Source organism: Pollachius pollachius (assembly GCF_949987615.1).
Source record: "Pollachius pollachius genome assembly, chromosome: 5".
Taxonomy (NCBI): domain Eukaryota; kingdom Metazoa; phylum Chordata; class Actinopteri; order Gadiformes; family Gadidae; genus Pollachius; species Pollachius pollachius.
The window spans coordinates 28,749,679-28,773,937 of record NC_136938.1 but is presented as its reverse complement, the minus strand read 5'-3'; the positions used below and the strand labels follow the sequence as shown (position 1 = coordinate 28,773,937).

General features: G+C 47.0%; 1 protein-coding gene across 1 annotated transcript in view; it reads left to right on the top strand.

Moving 5' to 3' along the window:
• luzp2 (leucine zipper protein 2) overlaps window positions 1–24,259 on the top strand; it is a 112,262-nt gene that overhangs the window by 29,690 nt on the left and 58,313 nt on the right. The window contains exon 2 of the mRNA XM_079736935.1: window positions 19,654–19,771. Coding sequence (XP_079593061.1) covers window positions 19,654–19,771 — 118 coding nt within the window. The remainder of the gene's footprint in view (window positions 1–19,653; window positions 19,772–24,259) is intronic.

Sequence of the window (24,259 nt, the reverse complement as noted above, 5' to 3'; positions counted from 1 at the left end):
CTCTCAGACCTGGAGGACGGCAGCCAAGGACAAGTTGTTCCTGCATTGATCGTTCCTCATCATTAGTGACTCCCAACGTCCAAGAGGCCCGATGTTGGCCTAATGCAGATACATAGCACAAACACTTTGTGCCGCTCAATTAATCAAATCAAACTCTGAACTCGTTCTACAGTTCCACCGTGATTTCCCCGCTGCTGCCTTTTGACATCATTTGGTTGTGCGGCCCGGTTGACATCGTCTGATTAGATTATTCCATTGATTCTGCCCGGGCCTTGAAGGTCACACTATTCATAGGACTTGGCTCAGTGGCTGACCTTCAGAAATAGTCAGACGCTGCCAGCCATTTGAGGCTGTGCTTTTGTTTGGATATTACTTTTGAAAGGCGTGTTAAGGTGTCACACTGTGTTTAACGTCTGCTGAGATTTGAACACATCCTGCTACAGAAGAGATAGAGATCTGGTTGCTATGCAATATGATGATGTTACATCTAGATTTATCTCCTTCCCAACGTGTCTGATTAAGATATCGATTCTTGAGCCTCAACAGTTAATGCAATAATGAAAGTCCCATCGACCCTAATTAATACCACATGTTTTAATTAAGTTAGTGGCCAACATTATAATTGATTTGTCTCTTTTTGTTTTCTTTCTTCATTATCATGACGTCCATCGACCCTGTCCTCTCGCTCCTGGTATAACGCAGAATCCACTAGATTTAGGGGATTATTTGGTTAATCAACAAAATATGTTTTGCAACTAAATGAATGACATACGGTTTGGCGCCGCAAAATAAGTCAGTTAGTTGTACTACTGTCTTAGTAAGCGCCCTGTTATAAATGACCTTTAATTGTTAATTGAATGGATCCATGTAAATGTCTATATATGTTATTCAATCATTCACAGGTTTGTAAAGTGAATAGAACAGATTATTGTAACACGACGGGCAGCATGGTATTTCAGTTCAATGTTAGAGTTAGACCTCTGCATCAAGTTCTCCTCATCGAGCTGAAATATGGGCTTGAATATCGGCATCACTTGAGCAGTTTAATTTCTGTGTGGATGTGTTCGGAAAACAAAGTATCTGAGAGTAATAATCCATTTGTCTCAAACTATTAATCCATTATCTTAGACAGAGACATTGATGTTTCAGTTTCAAGAGTTTAAACAACAACACTTAACTCGATGTATTCTGCCTCACAATACTGTGAGCGCAGCACAGTGAAGCCAGTCATGACTCAAGGTTAATGGCATCCCATAATGAGGGCTCGGGCGGGCGAGGGGACTGCAGACAATGTCAGGAGACAACAAGCAATCAGAGGCTGTGCTGCAAAACGCTGCTCCCGGCCTGAGGCTGTCTTTCATCCTCTACCACTTATTAAAGGTTTGAATCACGTCAGGAAGCCGAGTAACACATCCCCATACAATATCATATATATGTATCATATGATGATGATAGAGAAGCACTGCACTCCTCTTCTAGCATCAGGATGAGGTGCGTTGTGGTTCATGCTACTGCCCTCAACACACTGAGCTGTGGCTGGTGCAATACGTGTGTCCTTGGATCAAAAGATCGATTGTTCTTTGAACGTTTTGAACAGAGACACAGTTGTGGCTTTGCGATTACCAGCCTCATGCATTAATTAAACGGGAATAATGAGCAACAATGGCTAAATTAAGATCATCTAACAGATTCACCTGGCATCATTTCAACTTCATTTTAGCCCCAGATGTAGAAGGCCATGATATCAGGTTCCTGTGCTCCCACACACACACACACACACACACACACACACACACACACACACACACACACACACACACACACACACACACACACACTGGGCTTAGAACCCCAGTGAGGACCTTTTTATAAACCATTCCTTGTAATCCTGTTGGTGATTGTTTGCACAAAGCGTTGTGCGTACAGGGAATAGCAGGCAGGTTTAACATTGGGTTGTGTTGCTTTTCTCTTTCCTTTATTGAGAATAGATATTCAAGCTAAGTACTATGGAGGGATCAAGCTTCTATTCTAGGTACAATTTTTTTTTATTAATTAGAAAACGATTTGGGGTTCCGGATTAAAAAAGCCAACTATGAAAACATAGACTGCTCAACTGTATTGCACACAGCACCAATATGCTTCTTTATGGATATCTAGAGAAATATTGCACATAGCCTACATGCTATAATCGACCACCAGCACACCTGATCAATACCACAAGGTGTGTGTGCTTGGTATAAAATGTGTGTGTGTGTGTGTGTGTGTGTGTCTGTGTGTCTGTGTGTGTGTGTGTGGCATCACGTAAAACAAGCTTTTTAAGAATAGTTCTATTTCCTGTCCTCTGAACATGTGTGAGTACTGACAGCCGCTATGGTCCCACATCCTCAAGGTCAAAGGTTGGTTTGAATCTTCAGCGTCCTGACGGCCTGCCCTGAGGAGTTTCCCTGGTGAAGCCATCTGCGCTTTGAGGAACTCACTGAGATGTGGAGAACACCTCAAGCGACCAGAAAATACAAATCAAATATTTAAATCGTAAAAATAAAAAAGTGGGCCATCTGTAGCATCTTCACGCGCACACATCTACACACACATCTGCACACATCTTCACACACACACATCTACATACATCTTCACACACACATCTACACACATCTTCCCACATCCACACCGGCAGAGAGGGTCTTCAGCACCTGAGGAGGACAGATCTGCTCTTAATTTCCCACTGAGGGGGACAGGGTGTCCTGTTCTACATGCAGGGTGTTTGTCCTTTACATCCCTCATACGCGGGCTGGGCACTGGAGCCACTGGAGGCACTGGAGCCACTGGAGGCACTGGAGGGACTGGTGGGACTGGAGGCACTGGAGGCACTGGAGGCACTGGAGGCACACTGGAGGCACTGGAGGCACACTGGAGGCACTGGAGGCACTGGAGGCACACTGGAGGCACTGGAGGGACACTGGAGGCACTGGAGGCACTGGAGGCACTGGAGCCACTGGAGGCACACTGGAGGCACTGGAGGGACGCTGGAGGCACTGGTGGGAAACTGGAGGCACTGGTGGGACACTGGAGGCACTGGTGGGACACTGGAGGGACACTGGAGGCACTGGAGGGACACTGGACGGTCACTGGAGCCACTGGGGCACGCGGTGACAGCCGGCCTGTCTCCCGGCGGCTGTGTTGAGTGTTCCTCCCCTGTGAGAGTGAATTAGAAAAGCCAGAAAAAGGTTGTGCAGTAGGATGTGCGTCATGGCCGTTCAGAAGGTTAAAAATGTCTGTTAGATAAAATCCCAGAAGCATGGCCCATTTCTGGTAGGCCATGAATTATGGAAGGTGTCTCGCCTCCACACGCTGCAGCGGCCGCTGTATCCCTCAGAGTCTGAGCATTGTGCTCCTCGCTCCCAGGAACTCTCAGTTTGTCCCCTCCTCTCATCCTCCTCCACTCCTCTCATCCTCCTCCTCTCCTCTTCATCCCCCTCCTCTCCTCCTCCTCCTCCTCTCCATCCTCCTCTCCCCTCCCCTCCTCTCCTCTCCTCCTCCTCTCCTCTCCACTCCATCCCCCTCCTCTCTTCTCCCCTCCTCTCCTCCTGCTCTCCCCTCCTCTCCATCCTCCTCTCCTCTCCTCTCCCCTCCTCTCCTCTCCCCCTCCCCTCCTCTCCCCTCCCCTCCTCCTCTCCCCTCCTCTCCCCTCCTCTCCTCTCCTCCCCCTCCCCTCCTCTCCTCCCCCTCCTCTCCTCTCCCCTCCTCCTCCTCCCCCTCCCCTCCTCTCCTCTCCTCTCCCCTCCTCTCCTCTCCCCTCCCCTCCTCTCCTCCCCCTCCCCTCCTCTCCTCCTCCTCCTCCCCCTCCCCTCCTCTCCCCTCCTCCTCCTCCTTCTCCCCCTCCCCTCCTCTCCCCTCCCCTCCTCTCCTCCCCCTCCCCTCCTCTCCTCCCCCTCCTCTCCTCTCCCCTCCCCTCCTCTCCTCCCCCTCCTCTCCTCTCCTCTCCTCTCCTCCCCCTCCCCTCCTCTCCTCTCCCCTCCTCTCCCCTCCTCTCCCCTCCCCTCCTCTCCTCTCCTCTCCCCTCCCCTCCTCTCCTCCCCCTCCCCTCCTCTCCTCCCCCTCCTCTCCTCTCCTCTCCCCTCCCCTCCTCCCCCTCCCCTCCTCTCCTCCCCCTCCCCTCCTCTCCTCCCCCTCCTCTCCTCCCCCTCCCCCTCCCCTCCTCTCCTCCCCCTCCCCTCCTCTCCTCTCCTCCCCCTCCCCTCCTCTCCTCCCCCTCCTCTCCTCTCCCCTCCTTCCCCAGCCTGAGGTTCTTTCCCTGCCCTCACCGCGACAGCACCTTGAATAGAACAAGAGTCTCGTCGGTACATTGCGTTTGATGTGGAAACAAACCCATTGTGAGATTTATTCTCCAGCGGGTGTTTGTTGAAATCATTGTTACTGAATAACTGGAAGGGTGACATTTATTTGAGAATGAAGCAGAACTATTTGGCTTTTACTGTCAAAAATACAAATGGCTGCAGTTCTTAATGTTTATTGTTAGGCCCTAAATATCATGATTTAGTGCAGCTCAATTAGGGCTCCATAAGAGGCAGGACCACAATGACAGACGTTTGGTGGTGCTGCTTACACATGTGTTGGGTGTTGTGCGGATGGTGAAAGCGTCCACCAAACAGACCCAACATCCCGTCTCTGCTGCTGCTCCTCCTGCTGTATGACTCACCAGTGTCTGGTTAGCTTCGCTGTTATAAATGTTAATTAGTTAACATTACAGCTTTTATTCTATAGCGTGGAACCATAGCGGGCTCTGAAAACTTGTGACGCAGATTTAGTGCCTTCCTCAAGGATTGTTCTGCTGTCCCCCCCTTCATTATTACCAGCAGTATTTGATGGACACGCGGGCTGTGAGTGACAGGGGCAGTGGGTCCTCTGTTTGATTCATTCAGAGCTTGAAGGATGGGCTGGGGCTCTTTGGCTATAGCTGAGAAAGACGTCACGTGTGATGTGTGATGGCCTGAGAACGTGGAGCGTGCAGCTCGCTGCTGCCGGGATATTCCCCTGGAATGAATCGCCGGCCTCGCAGGGCTCTGTGTGCTAACTTCCATTTCAGACTCACTTCGGCTCAGAACCGAGAAGGTCCAAATGACGCCCAGAAGCGTGTCAACAATGCGATGGGGTTCTCTTGCCAGGTCGAAGAAATTATAACACGATTGCCAGCGGTCATCCTATGAGATTAGCTGTGGAATGAATTGGTTTAGAGTTTCCCCTCGTGAACACCAAACGACCGCTGTGGACTAGCGGCCCTGAACTGATAACGGCAACGATGCAGAGAGTCCACATTGTTGTTGTAGTAAATGGATCATGAGAAACGTCTCATCTACATAGTGCCCTCCTGAGAACGTTTCTGCACGGTCTGTCCCTCACTGCAGGCCATCGTATGTAAAACACACACATATATTACACACACACACACCAACTACCATCCAGTAGATATCATTCGGCCTCAACCAGGCTCTGAAGTATAGCTCCATCATATAGATTAATATTCCAGTATGGGGGATAAGGCGTGATTCTTCCCCAAGACTCACATGATTCTTCTGTTACATGGAATTGAAGCGCGGGTGTCAGTGTTCATTAAGATTCAGCCCCTGAGTCTTCTACATTGTCGCCCTCTTACTGCCGTTAGCTATTAAATCCACCCGCCGACATATTTAAATATGATTCTGTGGCAAATTTAAGACTGAAGATTAACAGCACCAGCCGCCCTGCACCTAACCGTCTCTCATTACGCTCTTTTTCAATCTTTCACAATGCTTCAGAAGCATTACACCTAATCCTCTTCTCCTCTCATATCGGATGATAAGCACATTTCACCAAATGGCATTCCAGAAACGCTGAGAATAAAAGGCCATTTAGTCCCGAGATCTAGAAAGGATATAAAGGCTAATGCTAGTGTGTGTGTGTGTGTGTGTGTGTGTGTGTGTGTGTGTGTGTGTGTGTGTGTGTGTGCCTGCGCGTGTCCTAAACTTAGTCACTGACCGCTCTCCCCTCCTCTCAGAGCTCTGGGGCCCCTAGAGCCGGAGTCCTTCTGGGGGCCCCCAGAGCCGGAGTCCTTCTGGGGGCCCCTAGAGCCGGAGTCCTTCTGGGGGCCCCTAGAGCCGGAGTCCTTCTGGGGGCAGCTGGAGGCGTCTCTGGAGAGTGGAGACTGATGGGGGGGGGCCTGGTCTCCTCTAGACCGGGGGGGTTCCCCCTGGTCTCCTCTAGACCGGGGGGGTTCTCCCTGGTCTCCTCTAGACCGGGGGGGTTCTCCCTGGTCTCCTCTAGATGGGGGGGTTCCCCCTGGTCTCCTCTAGACCGGGGGGGTTCTCCCTGGTCTCCTCTAGACCGGGGGGGGGGTTCTCCCTGGTCTCCTCTAGACCGGGGGGGTTCTCCCTGGTCTCCTCTAGATGGGGGGGTTCCCCCTGGTCTCCTCTAGACCGGGGGGGTTCCCCCTGGTCTCCTCTAGACCGATGGGGGAGGGTTCCCCCTGGTCTCCTCTAGATGGGGGGTTCCCCCTGGTCTCCTCTAGACCGGGGGGGTTCTCCAGTAGTAGAACTGGCGCTGCTCCCTCATGCAGGAGGTGGAGGACGGTGTGGGCGGCTCTCCTCACTATCAGGCTGGGGTCAGATAGTGAGCCATCCTCTTTCCTCCGTAATGTATTATTAAATCGGAGGGCCGCTCAGCGGCTCTTCCGGCTGAGCGCCTTAATTACCATCTGTGTATTACACTTGGTAAGCACAGTTCAGACCAGCAAAACGATGTTTGTGTGTTCATAGCCACGTGTCTAAAAGCATTTTGGGCCCTAACAGTCGCATGTATGTGTTAATGAGTCTGAATAATTAGTTACTGGAACCTTAAATGGGACTTTTGAGCTTGATGTGTTAATTATTTATTTGTGATCCGGCTCCTTCATGCTATTAATAATTGTGAGCTTTAGTTTGTTTTGCGTTCGCCTTTTTCGCAGCCTGCATTCAACATCACATTATGTGCTGTATTTTTTTTTAATGCCACTTGCCTCTAGAAGTTGTTTACGACGACAAACAAACAATGCATAATTAAATCCCAGAGGTTAAAGTTTTAGTTTAGTTGCTTTATGACTTTTCCTTTCTTTCCTTACTTTTCTACCCTTAATTGACTTCCTTAATTTCTCTTAATTTCTTCATAATGACTTCCTTTACTTCAGTAATTAACTTATTATTTATTATATTTAACTGACAATGGAGCCTTTGCTTTCTGAAGCTTTTTTGGTGTCAATATTTGTAATCAGCAATCCAACCAGTTTGAAACTATTACAAATACACACTCAATGGGTTTCAAACAATCGGTACGGAGAAGATACTCGATATGAAGCGGATTGCAAAGCAGAGTGAGACTCAATTTAATTGATTTCTTAAATTCTTAGAGAAAAAATAAATATGTGTCGATACACATATTCTATTGCTGTGTGCTTCACTGTTATCTGTTTTATACTTCTAATAGATCTGCTAATATGGCGCTATTGCTGGGCACAAAGGCATGCATAAAATCAGCATAACATCAGCAATAGAAGCCGAAGAAGCAGATGAGGCAGAAAAGGCCTTATCTGGAGAATGAGAGGAAGACATCATAGTAATGAAGACACTGCTGGGATCAGCTGTCATGTGACCAACTCAAAAAGAGAAGGCAATTCATTACAGATGCTCTCATCAAGATTATGCCCTCTTCCAAGAACATTTAACAAATTGCATTAGCGCATAATATAGGATAGTTAGCATTTATGAATAGGGTGGCGGAGTATAAAACGTGATTATTATATCTTTTTCACTTCATTATAATAATAACCAATAATTCTCTAAGTCTCTGCTGGAGCAGCCATGGGCCCCCTTCGTCTTCCTAAACAGATCTGGATTTGGTTTGTGTGCGTTTTGTCTTCCTCCAGGCCTCTGCGTGAGAGGCTTCCATCTTCGTCTGGTTTTTAAGTCTTTCTGCACCCTTTCCTCGTACTTCACACCTACATTCCTACAACAGATTCATGCGCACACGGACGTGGTCGTTGTGGTCGTTGTTTCACATCCCGCCGACCGTCACAGAGCTCCTCCGCAATAAAGAAAACACAAGCCCCAGCGCAGGGGCAGGGTGGGCCGCAGGTTAGTCTAAAGGTCAGGAGGCAGCGGGGACGCAGGCTCCAAGGGGAAAGGAGGAGGAGGAACGCGCTGGCCGCGCTCCAGCTTTGAGGGCTACATCAAGAGACAGTGGAGGAGTGATGTGGACATTGAGAGGAAAAACCCTCTTCGTATCGCCTTGGTTACCAGCTGGAAGGATGAGAAGCCTCAGTGAACACAGCGTCACCCTGAGTGAAAGGTATCATACATATTACAGAGAAATAGCTGAACATATATTAGAGAAGGAGCAACAAGGCGTAACGTACTGACATTGGGCCATGGTTCCACAGCAGAACCCATCCACGTCTAACCGGCGGCCATGTTTAATGTTGGAGTTCAGACCTGACCGAGGGGGGGGCTAGTCCTGAGCCTCTGGGGAGGGGGGCAGCTGGGCAGCCACTACTGTAACGGTAGCTCTAAATAGTTCATGACTGCATAATAGTGGCCAGACCACAACAGCCTGAGCTCCCCATCTGGCAGCTCAGAGGCCCCCAGCTGCATGTAAGAATCTGCATCACCCCACATTACCATAATGTTTATTGAATTCAGGTAATTAGAATAAATATTTCAGAAATGACCAGATAATTAAAACTGAGGCGGAGGGCGGGGGCCAGAAGAGGATGTTTGCCATATTTTCTTGCATTCTTTATTTATTTCTGACAGCCTGGACGTGGGGCTATTTTTGGTCTGGACTCAAATTAAAATATGCAGATGAGGTGACATTTATGAGTGGTGCAATTGTGGCCAACTTGCAGTTTGTCCTTCAGCTGTTCAATTTAGGAAGAGGAATCGGGCTCATCAAGCATATGTCACGTGAATTACTACAGAGAGGGGCAGTGTAGCGTCCCAGTAGAGGTGTAACAGCCCATTGCAGTGACTGGTGGCGCTGGTTTATATTGGGAATGCGACGTGCCGACTGGCCAGGGGCACTGGTCTGGTTCAGCAGAGCAGCTGCTCAGTGGTTTTGATCTTCTCCTCATCACGGAGATCACTCCTTAGCCTCCTCCTAGGGCCTCATTGATGGGCTGATCGACCTAAAACAATGTTTAATAATGATGCATTAATATGAAGAAAACACATCTGTACCTACAAATCTATTGTTTATCCTACAAAGTATAATGTCATGTTTTTGTACAGTATCAATTAATTAAATGCTTATCAATATACTTAATTTGATCAATGACATCAATGAGACTTTTACCTGGTTAAATAATGGTTTAATAAATTGCTAGCAGGCACAGGAACATCTAAACGTTTTGCTCCTCTGTGATAAAGCCCTATAACCTTAATCTGAACAACTCAATGCAGACTGTTACAATGAGCCCTGTGGACAGACAACAACAACATCAATTAAATTAGGAAGATTCACTTCTAAACGAGTACAGTCTACAGTAGGTAGGTGAATTAGTTTGATTTTAAATCCCAAAGGAATCAACTTGTCAGATGAATTAAAATGGTTCATCCACACCTCTGTGATTATACAGTCTAACGTCCTTAATGTCCGTACTAAGCTACTGGTCTGATTGGGAAAGTGGTGGATTAGGTAAATGAATGAATGTTTCTACAGAGACAGTAGCTGGAACAGCCTCTAGAAGCTGTTCTGCAGTCTTGTGTCTTTATGGGCCCCATACGGTGGCTCCAGCCTCGTTGGTATTCAGAGACCGACTGGACTTGATACACAGTGCCGCCGTTACCATGGCATTACACTCAAAAGGCTCGCCTGCAAAAACTGTCCAAGGGGGCGACGGTCAGTGGGCTGGTGGTACCAGGTTCACTCACTTTATTTATAGCGGCTCGTAGTACTAAAGAAATGTACACATATAAAACCTTGTACATTTACACTCTTTACAGAAAGTCACCAATGAAACATTCAGATCTGTGAGCGTAACACTTTGGTTTGAGATGGTTGAGATTCCAGAGGAGGAGCATCTTGTTATTGATACTGTGCTCTGCCCTCCTAACTCCTAGATCCTCCCTCCTAGCTGCTCCCTCCTAGCTCCTAGCTCCTCCCTCCTGGCTCCTAGCTCCTCCCTCCTAGCTCCTAGCTCCTCCCTCCTAGCTCCTATCATGGCCCCTATGGTGCAGAGCCTTTCCTCGTTTCCGTTCAGTCAGGATCACTCCACCTTCCATGGCTTGTGTTCTCTGCATATGTTTCTTCTTTACATCAAGTGTCTCCAGAACAGCACCTCTTAGAGTGACACCCCGACGTGCTGATACATGCTGATACATGCTGATACGTGCTGTTAAATGCGGATGCCTGCTGATACATGCTGTTACACGCTGATACGTGCTGATACGTGCTGTTAAATGCGGATGCCTGCTGATACATGCTGTTACACGCTGATACGTGCTGATGCATCGCTGACTGAGCTTGATACTCCTGGGCATCGGTCCATACGCGGGTTGATATGCCTTTCAGCGTGCTCCAGTGCATCACACTGCATGCAGTGTGTATCAGTGACCTGACGCTGTATGTAAGGGCACTGATACACACTGCATGACCTGAGGCTGTATGTAAGGTCACTGATACACACTGCATGACCTGAGGCTGTATGTAAGGTCACTGATACACACTGCATGACCTGACACTGTATGTATGGTCACTGATACACACTTCATGACTTGACGTTGTATGTAAGGTCACTGATACACACTGCATGACCTGACGCTGTATGTAAGGTCACTGATACACACTGCATGACTTGACGCTGTATGTAAGGTCACTGATACACACTGCATGACCTGACGCTGTATGTAAGGTCACTGATACACACTGCATGACCTGACGCTGTATGTAAGGGCACTGATACACACTGCATGACCTGAGGCTGTATTTAAGGTCACTGATACACACTGCATGACCTGACGCTGTATGTAAGGTCACTGATACACACTGCATGACTTGACGCTTTATGTAAGGGCACTGATACACACTGCATAATCTAAGGCTGTATATAAGGTCACTGATACACACCGCATGACCTGACGCTGTTTGTAAGGGCACTGATACACACTGCATGCAGTGTGTATCAGTGACCTGACGCTTTATGTAAGGGCCTCAGGCCATGATACGTGAACATGGCTTATTGAGTGTTGTGAGGAGCAATTCAGATATACAACGTTTGTCGAGTAAGAAATTGATAACAAAAAAGTGTTTTCTTTTATGATTAGAGAAATATCCTGGAGAGACGCAGTGTGTTATCAAAAATGGAATGGCACTTTGAAAGCAGTTTGGAAAGTGTTTTTAAAATGTGTTGTGATGATGGATCAGATCAAAAAGACATCCACTTACTTGAGTACATCACCATTAGAGTAGATAGGAAAAGGAGGGCGATTTGCTCTATTATAGTTCAAGGTTTGAGAAACAGAATCTTGAATACTTCCCTTTGAGTGCGTTTCAGATGCCGTCCATATATCTAATTTACACTTATGGGCCGGACCCAGACAAACGCTTATTGAAATGAATATTGCAGGTACGATGTGAGAACAATTTTTTGCTGGGTCATGATAGTGCAATAGGAAATTATAGTCCATGAGTGACATTTTGAGTCAACAAATGCAGTCCAAACTAGAGGAAATGGAAACTACAGCCAGACCCAGGCCCTCCGCTCCCTATACGCAGAGTACGCAGAGTGGTTAGGGTTAGGGTTAGGGTTAGATCCAGGTCCTCCGCTCCCTATACGCAGAGTACGCAGAGTGGTTAGGGTTAGGGTTAGGGTTAGATCCAGGCCCGCCGCTCCCTATACCCAGAGTACGCAGAGTGCGTAGGGCACCAAGTACCTGGGGGGGCACCAAAAATTATGGTTTGTAAAAAAAATTAAAATAATTATTACATTATTGAATTAAAAAAATATATAAATTAGTTATGAAGAGGCCCACCGTTGTTTTTTCTTAATTGCATAACCTATCACTCAATTTCGGCAATTATGTGTTTTTACCTAATATATAAAAAGAGGCCCCCCCCGTCCCCGCTCGCGTAGGGCACCGAAATGAACAGCAGCGGCCCTGGATATACAGTCTAATGCTAGTGTGTGTGTGTGTGTGGGTGTGTGTGTGTGTGTGGTGTGTATCAGCTAGAAATGCACAAAAACAGATTTATTTCAATTTCTCACGGTGCTCTCAGTCCTAACAGGAACAAATATAGATTTAGAATAAAATGCCTGTTTGGCTGCAATTTTAAATTATTTTAGATCATTAATATTCACCAATAACTAGTCTATGTGGAATGAATGCATGATGAGCTGAAATCAAATCGTCCTCCAAGAGCTGAAGCAGAAGTTCATTCCATCGAATGAACGTTTTTGCATTTTAGATCATTTGGCAATTTCAGAGAGTTTTAAAGCAGATATGAGCATTGCTTTAGTGGGAAGGCTGCAGCATGCAGCCCTGCCTGAAGTCTTCTGATTCAGAGGAGCTCTATGCTATCATAGCTGTACTACTCAGACAGGGCAACGTGGTTGATGAAGAATCGCTATTCCACCCTAAGATACGGACATTGAACTATATTGAACTGTAATGTAATGAAATATGTGTTAGGGTTAGAACAGGAAATCATTTGAATACAGTTTGTGGTTGGTATGGTAACAAAGTCAATATGTAGATCTTTCTGAGGGATCAAGGAGCAGGCGAACAGGCAGATTGGATTGGTAAACACAAGACAAGCGATCATTGGCCCCGGTCCAGGCACTAGGCCCCAACTGTCCTGTTGACTGGTCTGGAACAATGGATTTAAACAGGCTCTGGCCAACTCCAAATTGACAATCCGGCTGCCAGTGGTTCTTTCGGTGAAATGCGAGTGGTACACCAGCAGCGAGCCTAGTTACCATCCGTCATCCTATCAGAAGCCCTCCCCCTCCCTCCCTCACCCCCTCCCTGCCCGGCCCACGTCCTGGTTCTACCCTCAGGGCCGCTCAACGCTGGTCAGCTGGGCAGGCCTGATGTGGACGGGGCCGTCTACCTGCTTATTGCCAATTTCAGACCTCTTAGTTAGCGGTGAAGGGCTGGGGGGTGGGCCCTGACCCCCAGAGAGAGGACCCCCAGCGGAGAGAGGGGCTACGCGCCTGAGTCCTGTGATACAGCCTCTTCATAGTACAGGGGGCATTAAATAAGAACATCAGAGCTCTCTCTCCTCCTTCTCCTCTTTTACTGAAAACAAATGGAGGGATTATTATCATTATATGTCTACCTCTGACTATGAATCTGTGTATATAGTGAAATACATACAGTGTGTATGGTACAAAAAACACTGTAGAAGAAAACCTTCTTTCTCTTTGAATGGTAGAATACTTTGATATGCTGGTGTTTATCCCGTCTTACTAGCGAGCCGCATTACGTCAGAGTGCATACTGCCCCACCCTGTCCTCTCAGCAGTGAATGGATGCTCCAAACACACATCATCTTTTATTTTGGCACCTCAAATTGAAATTGTCTATTTTGATGTGTCCTTGGCCGCTCCGTTGTCTTTCATCTCCGCAATCTCCTCTTTTTATGTGGGTCCACGTATAGCTGGCCCACTATCCAGGCTCTATTCTGTTCTCACGCTGCTAGCCTGTTCTGAGTCCAGCACACTGCAATAACAAACCGCAGGACAAACCAGCGCTCCTATAAAAGCAGAGGATTTATAGCTGCGCTGGTTTGTTTTGCAACGTGACATCGGTGGCGAAAGTGGATGAGATGTGGCCAGGAAAAGCTTTCAGCGGCAGAGCATCTGGAGCAGAGAGAGCGGCTCTGTGTTGTGTACGAAGGGACATCCATTGAGCTGAGCAGCGTGGGCTCTTTGAAAGTAAAGAGACAAAAAGAGGCCCATGATTTACCCACACAGCCCTCTGCAGCTCTGACAGCAGAAATGGGCGGAATGGCATTAGATCCTCACTTCATCCCGGACCTAATTGGATCTGGCAGAGGCAGCAGATTCCCCAGATGGGTTCTTTAAGGCAGAATATGTGTGATATACGTCCGCATATTAACAGAATATAAACAGAATAGAGGAGTCACTGGGCGCCGCGGGAGACACAAAGACTTCCCTAGAAAGATGGTTTGTTTGATTGTTTCCACTGTCATTGATGTTTTCAGACGATATATATTAAAGGGAAAAGAAAGTATGTATGAAAATAAACACAGGAAATAGGAAAGACTCTATGAATAAATGATTGGTGCCTTGGGCTTTCTTCATGAGTCAAATGTTGTTCACAACCACGACCCCATCACTTTAAAATATCTATATACCTATCTTATATCTATCTATCTATCTCTCTATATATGTGTGTGTTTCCATCTGCTTATCCATCTACATTTATCTTTCTATCCGTAAAGGAAGAAATATATTCACAGAATCTATCCGAAATCGCGAAGGAGTGTAGAATGTTGAGTGAAGATAATTCACAAACTACTTATGCATTAAAAAAAAAGCTTTAAAGTTTGTATTGAATAATTCATCTAATATGCTAAGTATTTCTATTTCAATGCCTTAAACTTCCTTGGTGGGGAATTCCATAATTTAAGTGATGAGTAACTCACAGGGACTGAGTGTGCACAGCGTGTGCAGGGCGTGTGAAAGCAGGAGGATTGTGATTTCATCGAATCTATCACTAAGACGGAACAATTATGAGTTTAGTCGAGACGCAAGGAAACTATTCATCTTTCTCTACCTTCATCGTCTGTTTATTGCACCAATCCATAATTCCTCTTCTTCCTATATCTAAATATGTGTTTTTGTATCAATGAATGAACCTAATACAATAAATATTTATTTTTGATATCACAATCGACTGAACGTGCATCATATCCTTGTCAATTCTTCCTAACCCGTATAAGTATCAGCATGAGAAGGTTCTGGCCGTTCTGCATGTCCCCTAGCTGGGGGCCCCGGCCGTCCTGACCTGCGCCTGACGAACGGGCCAACTCATCGCCCTCTCTCTCATCAGGTCCCCCTCAGAACGATCAAGGGGATCTGGGGTCACATGAGATTGACACGTGGGCAATTATTTTCCTGGGGCGTCTGATGTTTGTACGAGAGAGCACTTTGTAAACATGACAGATTGATTTTCATAGCAGGTGTCCGTGGTGGTCATGCTCTGTGAGAGGAATATATATTAATTTCTGACAAGCCTTGGGCCTTCCGCCTTATTAAAACAATCTGAACACTCCTAATGGCATAATTAATTAACCCTGAAATTGGAAGTGCCACATAAACCAATATCTGATCGTAATATATACAATGGCTGATACACACGTTTTCACGCTTCGGTCTACTGGTAGGGTATGCACAAATGACTTCATTTTTGTTTAATAATATCCAGTGATAAAGTCCCACCTACAGTCAGGAACATGATGCATTTATGACCAGTAGGGATGCAAGAAATACTAAATATTATAATCAAACACACTTTATTATTAATATCGGTATTATCTATTCTTATGTCATGTGCGTTGCACCACTCTGCAGCCTTCCACCTGCTCTTTACTGCAGCACTAGCAGGGGACGCTTCTTAGCAGAGATTCTAATGTTACATCAATGGGAACATGACTTATTCTGTTGAATTACATCGGAGGGAGGCTGTTGTTTAGTGCAGGACAGGGTGCTTTTTTATTTGCCGATGTTGTAGAAGTATTGACAAAATGATCGCTCTTGAGAGAGGAGTGAAAAGAGATTCACACTGAATAAGCTGCACATTACCATACTTTTGTTGGAAAATGTTGTTTTTACAAACAAGTACAAACTAATTGTTCAGCCTTTCTGCCAAATGCTGATTCTATAATGGAGAATGTCTCGGTATTTACTTTGTTGTTGCAGCCTTGGGATTTTACAAAGGTTATCACTCAGTTTCCACTTACTCGTGTCGTGTTGTAGCAAAAAACTGTTGGATAGAAGTACAAATAAAAACACTTAATGACATGTTCATTCTCTACATTGCTTTGGATACTGGGTCTAATAAATGATCCAACTGATAAATGTCCTGACCTTCCACATGGAGGGAAGTGACCACACATTACCAAACCTGCCCCTCACACCCCAAAGCAGTGGTTCTGGAGGTGAGGTGGTTATCACCAGACTATCTGCAGCAGTCCCACTGGTTCTGGAGGTGAGGTGCTTATCACCAGACTATCTGCAGTGGTTCTGGAGGTGAGGTGGTTATCACCAGACTATCTGCAGCAGTCCCACTGGTTCTGGTGTTGAAGGGGTTATCACCAGACTATCTGTAGCAGTCCCAGTGGTTCTGGTGTTGAAGGGGTTATCACCTGACTATCTGCAGTGGTTCTGGTGTTGAAGGGGTTATCACCAGACTATCTGTAGCAGTCCCAGTGGTTCTGGTGTTGAAGGGGTTATCACCAGACTATCTGCAGCAGTCCCACTGGTTCTGGTGTTGAAGGGGTTATCACCAGACTATCTGCAGCAGTCCCACTGGTTCTGGTGTTGAAGGGGTTATCACCAGACTATCTGCAGCAGTCCCACTGGTTCTGGTGTTGAAGGGGTTATCATCAGACTATCTGTAGCAGTCCCAGTGGTTCTGGTGTTGAAGGGGTTATCACCAGACTATCTGCAGTGGTTCTGGAGGGGAGGGGAATAACACCAGACTATCTGCAGCAGTCCCACTGGTTCTGGTGGTGAGGTAGTTAACACCAGACTATCTGCAGTGGTTCTAGTTCAGTTCACCACTCCACTTCCTCCAGAACAGCCCTTCCAACAGTGAATCAGAGGTTCTGGCAGCTCTCGACGAGGAGAGAGGCAGAGTGCCATAGCCTCACCTTCGCTTACATTTCTTAGTGGATGGCTTTGATGCTCCCCACCCTCCCCAGGCCCCCAACACCACCACCACCTCCACCCTCGCCAAACTCCTTCGCCTCAGCTCTTCTCTATTACTCTGTGGTGTGTTTTATAGAGCTCAGAGGGCCAATATAACTCCAAGGCCAGAGGTGTGTTTGTCCCCAGGATTCAGATCCATAAATGACGTCTTGCTCTGGGGCTAAAGAGGCACAGAGGCCTTTCTAATAATAACTAATAAATGCCCGCTGACACCTCCCATTATCTGATCACCGCTGGTTATGGTCTGTGTGTTCATGGTGGTGGCGGAGCTGGGACCATTTCAACAGAGACACGCTTCAAAGAGCCAGCGAGAACATCTATACCAAGCTTTTACTGTAGCTAAAATAAAACCCTCAGTTGGAAAACAACTGATGACAAAATGTTTTCCCTCCGCCAATCCTTCTGGGAACCTTCTCCTCCGCTCTGAACTTTGACTGGTGGAACCCTCGATGTGTGTCCCTCTCCTTCCTAGAACTCTCATCCCAGTTCATTCTCTTTAGTTTCTCATTGTGTTGAAATTCAAGCTGAAACACGAGATTCACTTTTAAGTACAAACCAAACCATCTTTATGTGTCTAAGTCCCTTGATGAAGCTGTTTTGGTGTCAGTGGGCCATGAATTCTAAAGCTAATTCAGGCCCTCCTAGAGAAAGGTCTGTAATGTTGACTAATGCATGAACCCACAGAGAACGCCGTCCCTCCCTCGGCCTCCATGTGTGATCCTCCATGTCTCTCCAGCGCCATATGGCGTGTGTCCTCAATATGCTGTTTTATGTGTTATTCATTCAATCCCTAGTGCTGGTTTTTGGTGCTGATTTATTTGTTGCAGTGCTGATCCGTGCCGCGATGTGCAGACTGTGAAGGATGCAAAGTCCAGGTTGTGGCTCACAGATTTACAATCTATGGAAAGAGAACATTTGTTTGTTTGACAGAGAGAATCAGGCGGGCTGAACCCAACATAGCGAAGGCTTTTCTCCTCTCTCAATTTCCTTCTGATTTGAATTGTAGCAGAGGATGTTCTTTAGAGCAAATTCTGGATCAAATTAATAGCGTGACCCAAAAAAAGAAATATGATCACATTGATTATGAGGAGCAAAGCACAGCAGGGGGATTTCTTCAACTCTTCTTATAGGACGAGTCTATTTTGGAAACCCGAATGAAAGATAATTTTGTGTCTAACCTTGTAGTGCTTTGGGCTGAGGTTGGATGTAGAAAGTGAGTCTGATATCAAAATTGAGTGACTGATTTTGTTTTGAGATTTTTTTCAATGAAACTATTCCTAATTAGCTGTGGGGAAACAAACTCTGTTTTGTTTTTTAACAAGCCCCCCCACCGAGCACAGAGGCTTATTCATTGTTATCATTTCCTCACCCATACTTTTTTGAAGATGTATTTCTGCCTTCGATTGCCTCTTGATCATTACTGGCGTGTTTACTCCGCAGCATCAAAGCCAGGTGCATCCTGGGAGCCACATTGCTCCCGCCGCACGCGTCTCAGAGCTTCAAGTGGAACGCGAGACGGAGAGGTGCCTTTGTTTGGGATGTGATTTGAGTCATAGTGGGAATGCTGGAACCAGATTCATTCTTCATGTTGGAATCTAATGGGGTCCCTTGGAAGTTGATCTCAGATAGAGCATCATATAGGGAACAGTGCAGGGATAATGAACCAGGTCGGCGCCTCACTGTCTCTTTCTTAGGAGATAAATCTGATACAGTGATAGTGTGGGACGCTCCAGCGCTCTATAAGGTCAGAGTCATTCCCTGTCGGCTGTCAAGAGCTCTGGCTCTGTGTTTATAATTAAGAGTTAACCACACGTTTCTGAACCTCGTTTCCTGGTGTTCTCTCTCACAACGGAATGACCGGAACCGTGTTCTGCAAATTAGCGTTACTGCAGGAGAGAGGCTATAGAGTTATAGTATAGTAAATACTATAGGGAACCACTCTTGCTCTTTTGGCTCATGTCGAATCTGGTTGCAAGGGAAGCAAACACATATTCTCTTAGAAAAGCTTTCTTTGCAGATTTCTGTTATCTTTCTACGTTGTTATTCAGTCTATTTAGAATATTACAGTGGTTGCTCCATACATTGCTACACTATGGTGCTGCCATAGTTTGTTTTAATTTGACGGCGATGCTCCTGGTTCGTCATGAACCTAAACTCCATACCTCACTGATCAGCGAGCAGCGAGAAGGGAAATGTGAACTGGCGAGATCCTGAAGCTCTCAGAAGGTTTGAGGAGAGCTGGAGCTGCTGGCCATCAGAGCAGTTACTGCATCTTCAGAAGAACAATGGAAATACTCCAACTAAAGCTTTCAAATAAAAATACTAGAGCGTAATATATTCTCACCTTCTATTGACGGGTCAAAATACAATAATGGCATAATTGAGTGGTATGAATATTCAAGTGAAAGGGTCGCAGCAGTCCTTGGTTCCAGAGTACCTCATCTCTGCAGCCTTTTGATTGGCCCATTCAAGGGTGATGCAGGTATTTAATCTTTCAACTCAAGGACTGTGTTCAGCAGATATTCATTTTCCTCCTTCCTCGTCCCTCGAGCTCCTACAACTCCACCTTTAATCCATTTTAACAAACCTCATTCTGCCAAGGTGCCAATAAAGAGTGATTTGTCTCCTGGACACTGGGCTGACGTTGGATTGGTCTCTAAATCTCCCGTAACTCACCCCCCTCTCTCTGTTCCCCAGACAAGGCTATGAGGGGCTGCAGAAGAAGCTGAAGGAGGTGTTCAGTGAACGGAGCAGCATCCTGCAGCAGCTCTCCAAGACATCAAAGGAGCTTGACAGCATAAAAGGCAACCTGCAGGTCGGTGACGCTTTGCTTTACTTTCTTTTTCCTTTTCTTTTTCTCAAAAACTCCAGCCAGGCTCAAAAGAAGATATAGCCAGTGGGCTGAGGACAGAGTTCCTTTACACCAGAGAATCCCCAGAAGTTCATCAAATCATTGTTGTCTACATTTCTCTCTTGCTCTACACCTCACCTGCTGCACTTCAGATCCTCATTAGAACTCATGAATATGCAGAGGCCCGTTGGCAGCCCCTCCCCGTGTCAGAGATGTGAGGGTGCATCGCGGGGTGGATGAATCCCAGGGAGAGGATGCATCACCGTGACAACAGACCAACCCCAGCACGGCCCTTGTTTAAAACCGTTGTTACAGCTCCGATCACATGCAGAATAACTCAAATGGATTCCATCTTGGTTAGCATGCACTCTGGGAGCCAGAGCGTGGAACACACCCAGGCCCTCTGAGTCTGAGGTGGATGCAGAGCAGTGGAGCAGGGCGGCTCTGTCGGCCCTTCTGCTGCTCTCTGCTCCTCTGGCTTCAGCTCAATGCATTACATCTGAGAGATCTGGAAGAACATAAAGCTTTGTCTGTTACAATAACATTTCCATTGTGTTTAGCGCAACTGTGAAATAAATAAATAGATGAATTAAGAAAGGCATCTCTATTATTCACAAGATGCCTTTTATTAAACAAAGTATAGGCCGATATTCAATCTAATCAGGTAACAAGTTTTTGACTGTGTTATGCTCTCTATGCTCTGTATGTTTTCTACTGGATTATAAAGTAGTCTATTTATATATAATGACAACAGGGTTTCCAGCAGAAAATATGTTGCTTAAGGTTAGTCATCAGACGGGGGGGGAGATTTCTGCTTATCTTCATGCAGGCTGTCGTCTTGACTGTTGTCCTGGAGCCTGGTCTACAGAGAGTATCAAGATTAGGGTGTTAAAGATGATGGGTGCTGCTTACCTCCCCCTCCTCTCTCCTCCCTCCTCCCCCCTCCCCCCTCCTCCCTCCTCCTCCCCCCTCCTCCCTCCCTTCTCCTCCCTCCTCCCCCCCTCCCCCCTCCTCCCTCCTCCCCTCCTCCCCCCTCCTCCCTCCTCCCCCCTCCCCCCCTCCCCCCTCCTCCCTCCTCCCCCCTCCTCCCTCCCTCCCCCTCCTCCCTCCTCCCCCCCTCCCTCCCCCTCCTCCCTCCTCCCCCTCCCCCCTCCTCCCTCCTCCTCCCTCCTCCCCCCTCCTCCCTCCCCCCTCCTCCTCCCTCCTCCTCACTCCTCCCCCCCTCCCCCCTCCCTCCTCCCCCCTCCTCCCTCCTCCTCCCCCCTCCTCCATCCTCCCCCCTCCTCCCTCCCCCCTCCTCCTCCCTCCTCCTCACTCCTCCCCCCCTCCTCCCTCCTCCCCCCTCCTCCCTCCTCCTCCCTCCCTCCCCCCCTCCCCCCTCCTCCCTCCTCCCTCCTCCCCCTCCCTCCCCCCTCCCCCCCCTGCTCCATCTCTTCCCTCCCCCCTCCTCCTCCTCCCCCCTCCTCCCCCCTCCTCCCCCCTCCTCCCTCCCCCCTCCCCCCCTCCTCCCCCCCCCTCCCAGGTGTTCTTTGTAGTCTTTCCCCTCCAGGGCTCCATGCTCCCCCCCCCCCTCCAGGCTTTGTGTGTTCCACGTGTGTTGTTCTACGTGTGTGTATTCTACGTGTGTGTGTTCCACGTGTGTGTTCCACGTGTGTGTGTTCTACGTGTGTGTGTGTTCTACGTGTGTGTGTGTTCTACGTGTGTGTGTGTTCTACGTGTGTGTGTGTTCTACGTGTGTGTGTGTTCTACGTGTGTGTGTTCTACGTGTTTGTGTGTTCTACGTGTGTGTGTGTTCTACGTGTGTGTGTGTTCTACGTGTGTGTGTGTTCTACGTGTGTGTGTTCTACGTGTGTGTGTGTGTGTTCCACGCCCTTCAGGATGCCCAATCTGTAAAAAAAAAAACATTGACGTGCTACATCAATATAGGGAAAAAACTGATATGCAAATAATGAATAATTCTGGATAATGTTGAGATGGAGTCTGTGAGGGATGGGTGAGGGGGGAGAGCTGCTACCTCTGCTGTTATGAGGTCGTATGCTGAAGCCCTTTCCCTGCCTATTCAGATCCTGGCTGTGGTCGGGTGGTCGGGGAACAGCTATGTTATGGCTTTGCATCTCAGGGTTGTTTTGCATCTATTCTGAGCTGCTATCAAAATGCATTGTGTGAAAGGTAGTCTCTCGGGACGGTAGTGTGAGTAACAACAATACTTCAACTGTACTGAGATACCCCCCCCCCTTATTCCACATCAGCATTTCCCTTACAGTTAGTTTAAACCCTTCGGCCATAAAACATTTCACTCTTTGCATAGTTGAATAGCACGGGGGCGACCGAGTACTGAAAAATAAATCACATACACTTACAGTGCACTGCGGATTCATACATCAAAAAACTCTATGTACAATAGGATATACTGCCGTTACTTTGTGTGAGCGGTTGTAGCAGTGATTGAATCTATAAACACGAAGCATTAGATGATCTTTTCTAGGCACTATATATGACCTCCGCCGGGAAAGTTGGACCAGTCAGCGAGCGTGGAACGCGTCCTGTTTAGTTACCAAGGTTAGATATTGAAAAAAACATTTCTACATAACAAACAACCGTTTCCTGATCACTAAAAACGTACAATCCGTCTGCAACATGCGATGGTTTTAGTATGTTGTCGAGTGGTTTAGGGTGCGGGGGGATGGATGACCCACGTTGGTTATACTGACTACTGTTCAGGTTCTTCCATGGTGACGGCGTTCTACACTGGTCGGCCACAGGAGACTCTAATGTCCATTAAAACTTTAATGTCCACGTGGTACAGTTTGGACTTAAGATGGTCAGATATGAACCATTTGTCAAAAATACTGACATAAAAACAAGAAACGATTTTCAACGATTTCACTGTTTTTCCGTTCCGTCAAGTGGGGTTCAACCATGCAGCCGGTTCTCAGTTGGTTCCATAAGCCAATGGCTGCTGGTGTGAAGGACCTCCTATAGAACAGTAGAACAGGGTCCTCAAAATGATTTCCTATAAAATATAAAATTGTGCTGTATCATTCAAGAGTGCATATCTTTAGATGGAGACCATTGAGCCAATAAAACAACTCTATTGTGTCCATTATTCTCATACACTAGCTTTGGACCAATATAACTTCATTATGATTATGATTATGACGCTTCACGTCAATCCATCATAAATCATTCATTTCACTCAAGTCTCCATGACCATGTCTTTGAGTTGCTCTTTTTGGCTTATCCGACAGCAGGCCAGTTCGCGACAGTGGTGAGCATGAATAAAAATAGGAGTCATTCGATATTGTCAAGTGACACTAAGACCAAAGTAGGTAAATTGAGAAATATATGACAACAGCAATATTGAGTTGGATTTTATTTAAAACAGCGATGGGACAACTTAATGCGCCATTTGTCATCAGGTTCTAGCAAACAAAGCCATGAAGCCAGCGAAGCCATAGTGGCATCTGATTACAAAGGACCCGTGATGTAAGGGCAACACTCACTTATTCTCCAGTTGAAAGAGAGAGGAATACGCCCGCCAGAAAACACTGAAGGTGAACCTCGCCACAACTCCAGAGAAAGGAAAGAAGATTGTTTTTTGGTGTCTCAAAGGCACATTAAACTAAAACGTCACGCTCAATTGCACAAGAAGTCATATTTCTAGAAAGAGGCAGCTACTAAAGTGAAAGCAGGACCATTCTCAAGCGACAGCGTGATGAGGAAAGGCTCAGGTGATTGTTTTGGTTCGCTCCGTGGGAGGGGACCTTTCGGAGGACTTTCTGTTCTGACGGAGGCAGCTGACAGGACAGAGGGTTAGGAAATATCAGACTGCTGGTTCCTTTCCTGACGGATGCAGGAATGAGCTGGGAGAGATGTGTGGTCCTCAAAACTCACCTGTTCAAAGTTCACCTTAACTCTGCATAGCTACCCAGTCCCTTCCGGCAACCATTGTATGTTGTACGTCCTGGCACTTCATGTACGCACTTATTGTACGCACTTAATCTACATTGCACTTATTCATAGTACTTAATTGTGTAACATCTGCAGTAGCTGCTAGCATTGCTGTACACGGGGAATCGGTTAGCCTAGTGATTGTTAGTACTTGCACTTGGCTCTATGAACATCCTTACTGTACTGACAGTGATATATTGTTTCACTTCTTGACAAATGTACTTATTGTAAGTCTTTTTGGATAAAAGCGTCTGCTAAACGCCCTGAATGTAAATGGTCCTCGACACGAATGACCCGCGGGGATGACGGGCCGAGGGCAGGGGGTTATGGACGGCTGACGGGGTCAACCCAAACGGAACGGCTCGTACCGCATGCTGCGTCGGCAGGCGCTCGTGTCCAAAGCCCCGGCCCCAGCCCTCTGTTTCAGCACAGCTGGGGCCGCAGTTCATTCTGTAAAGTCAAGGGCGCTGCAGTCGTTTGTTGGGACGACTTTGTCGGGAG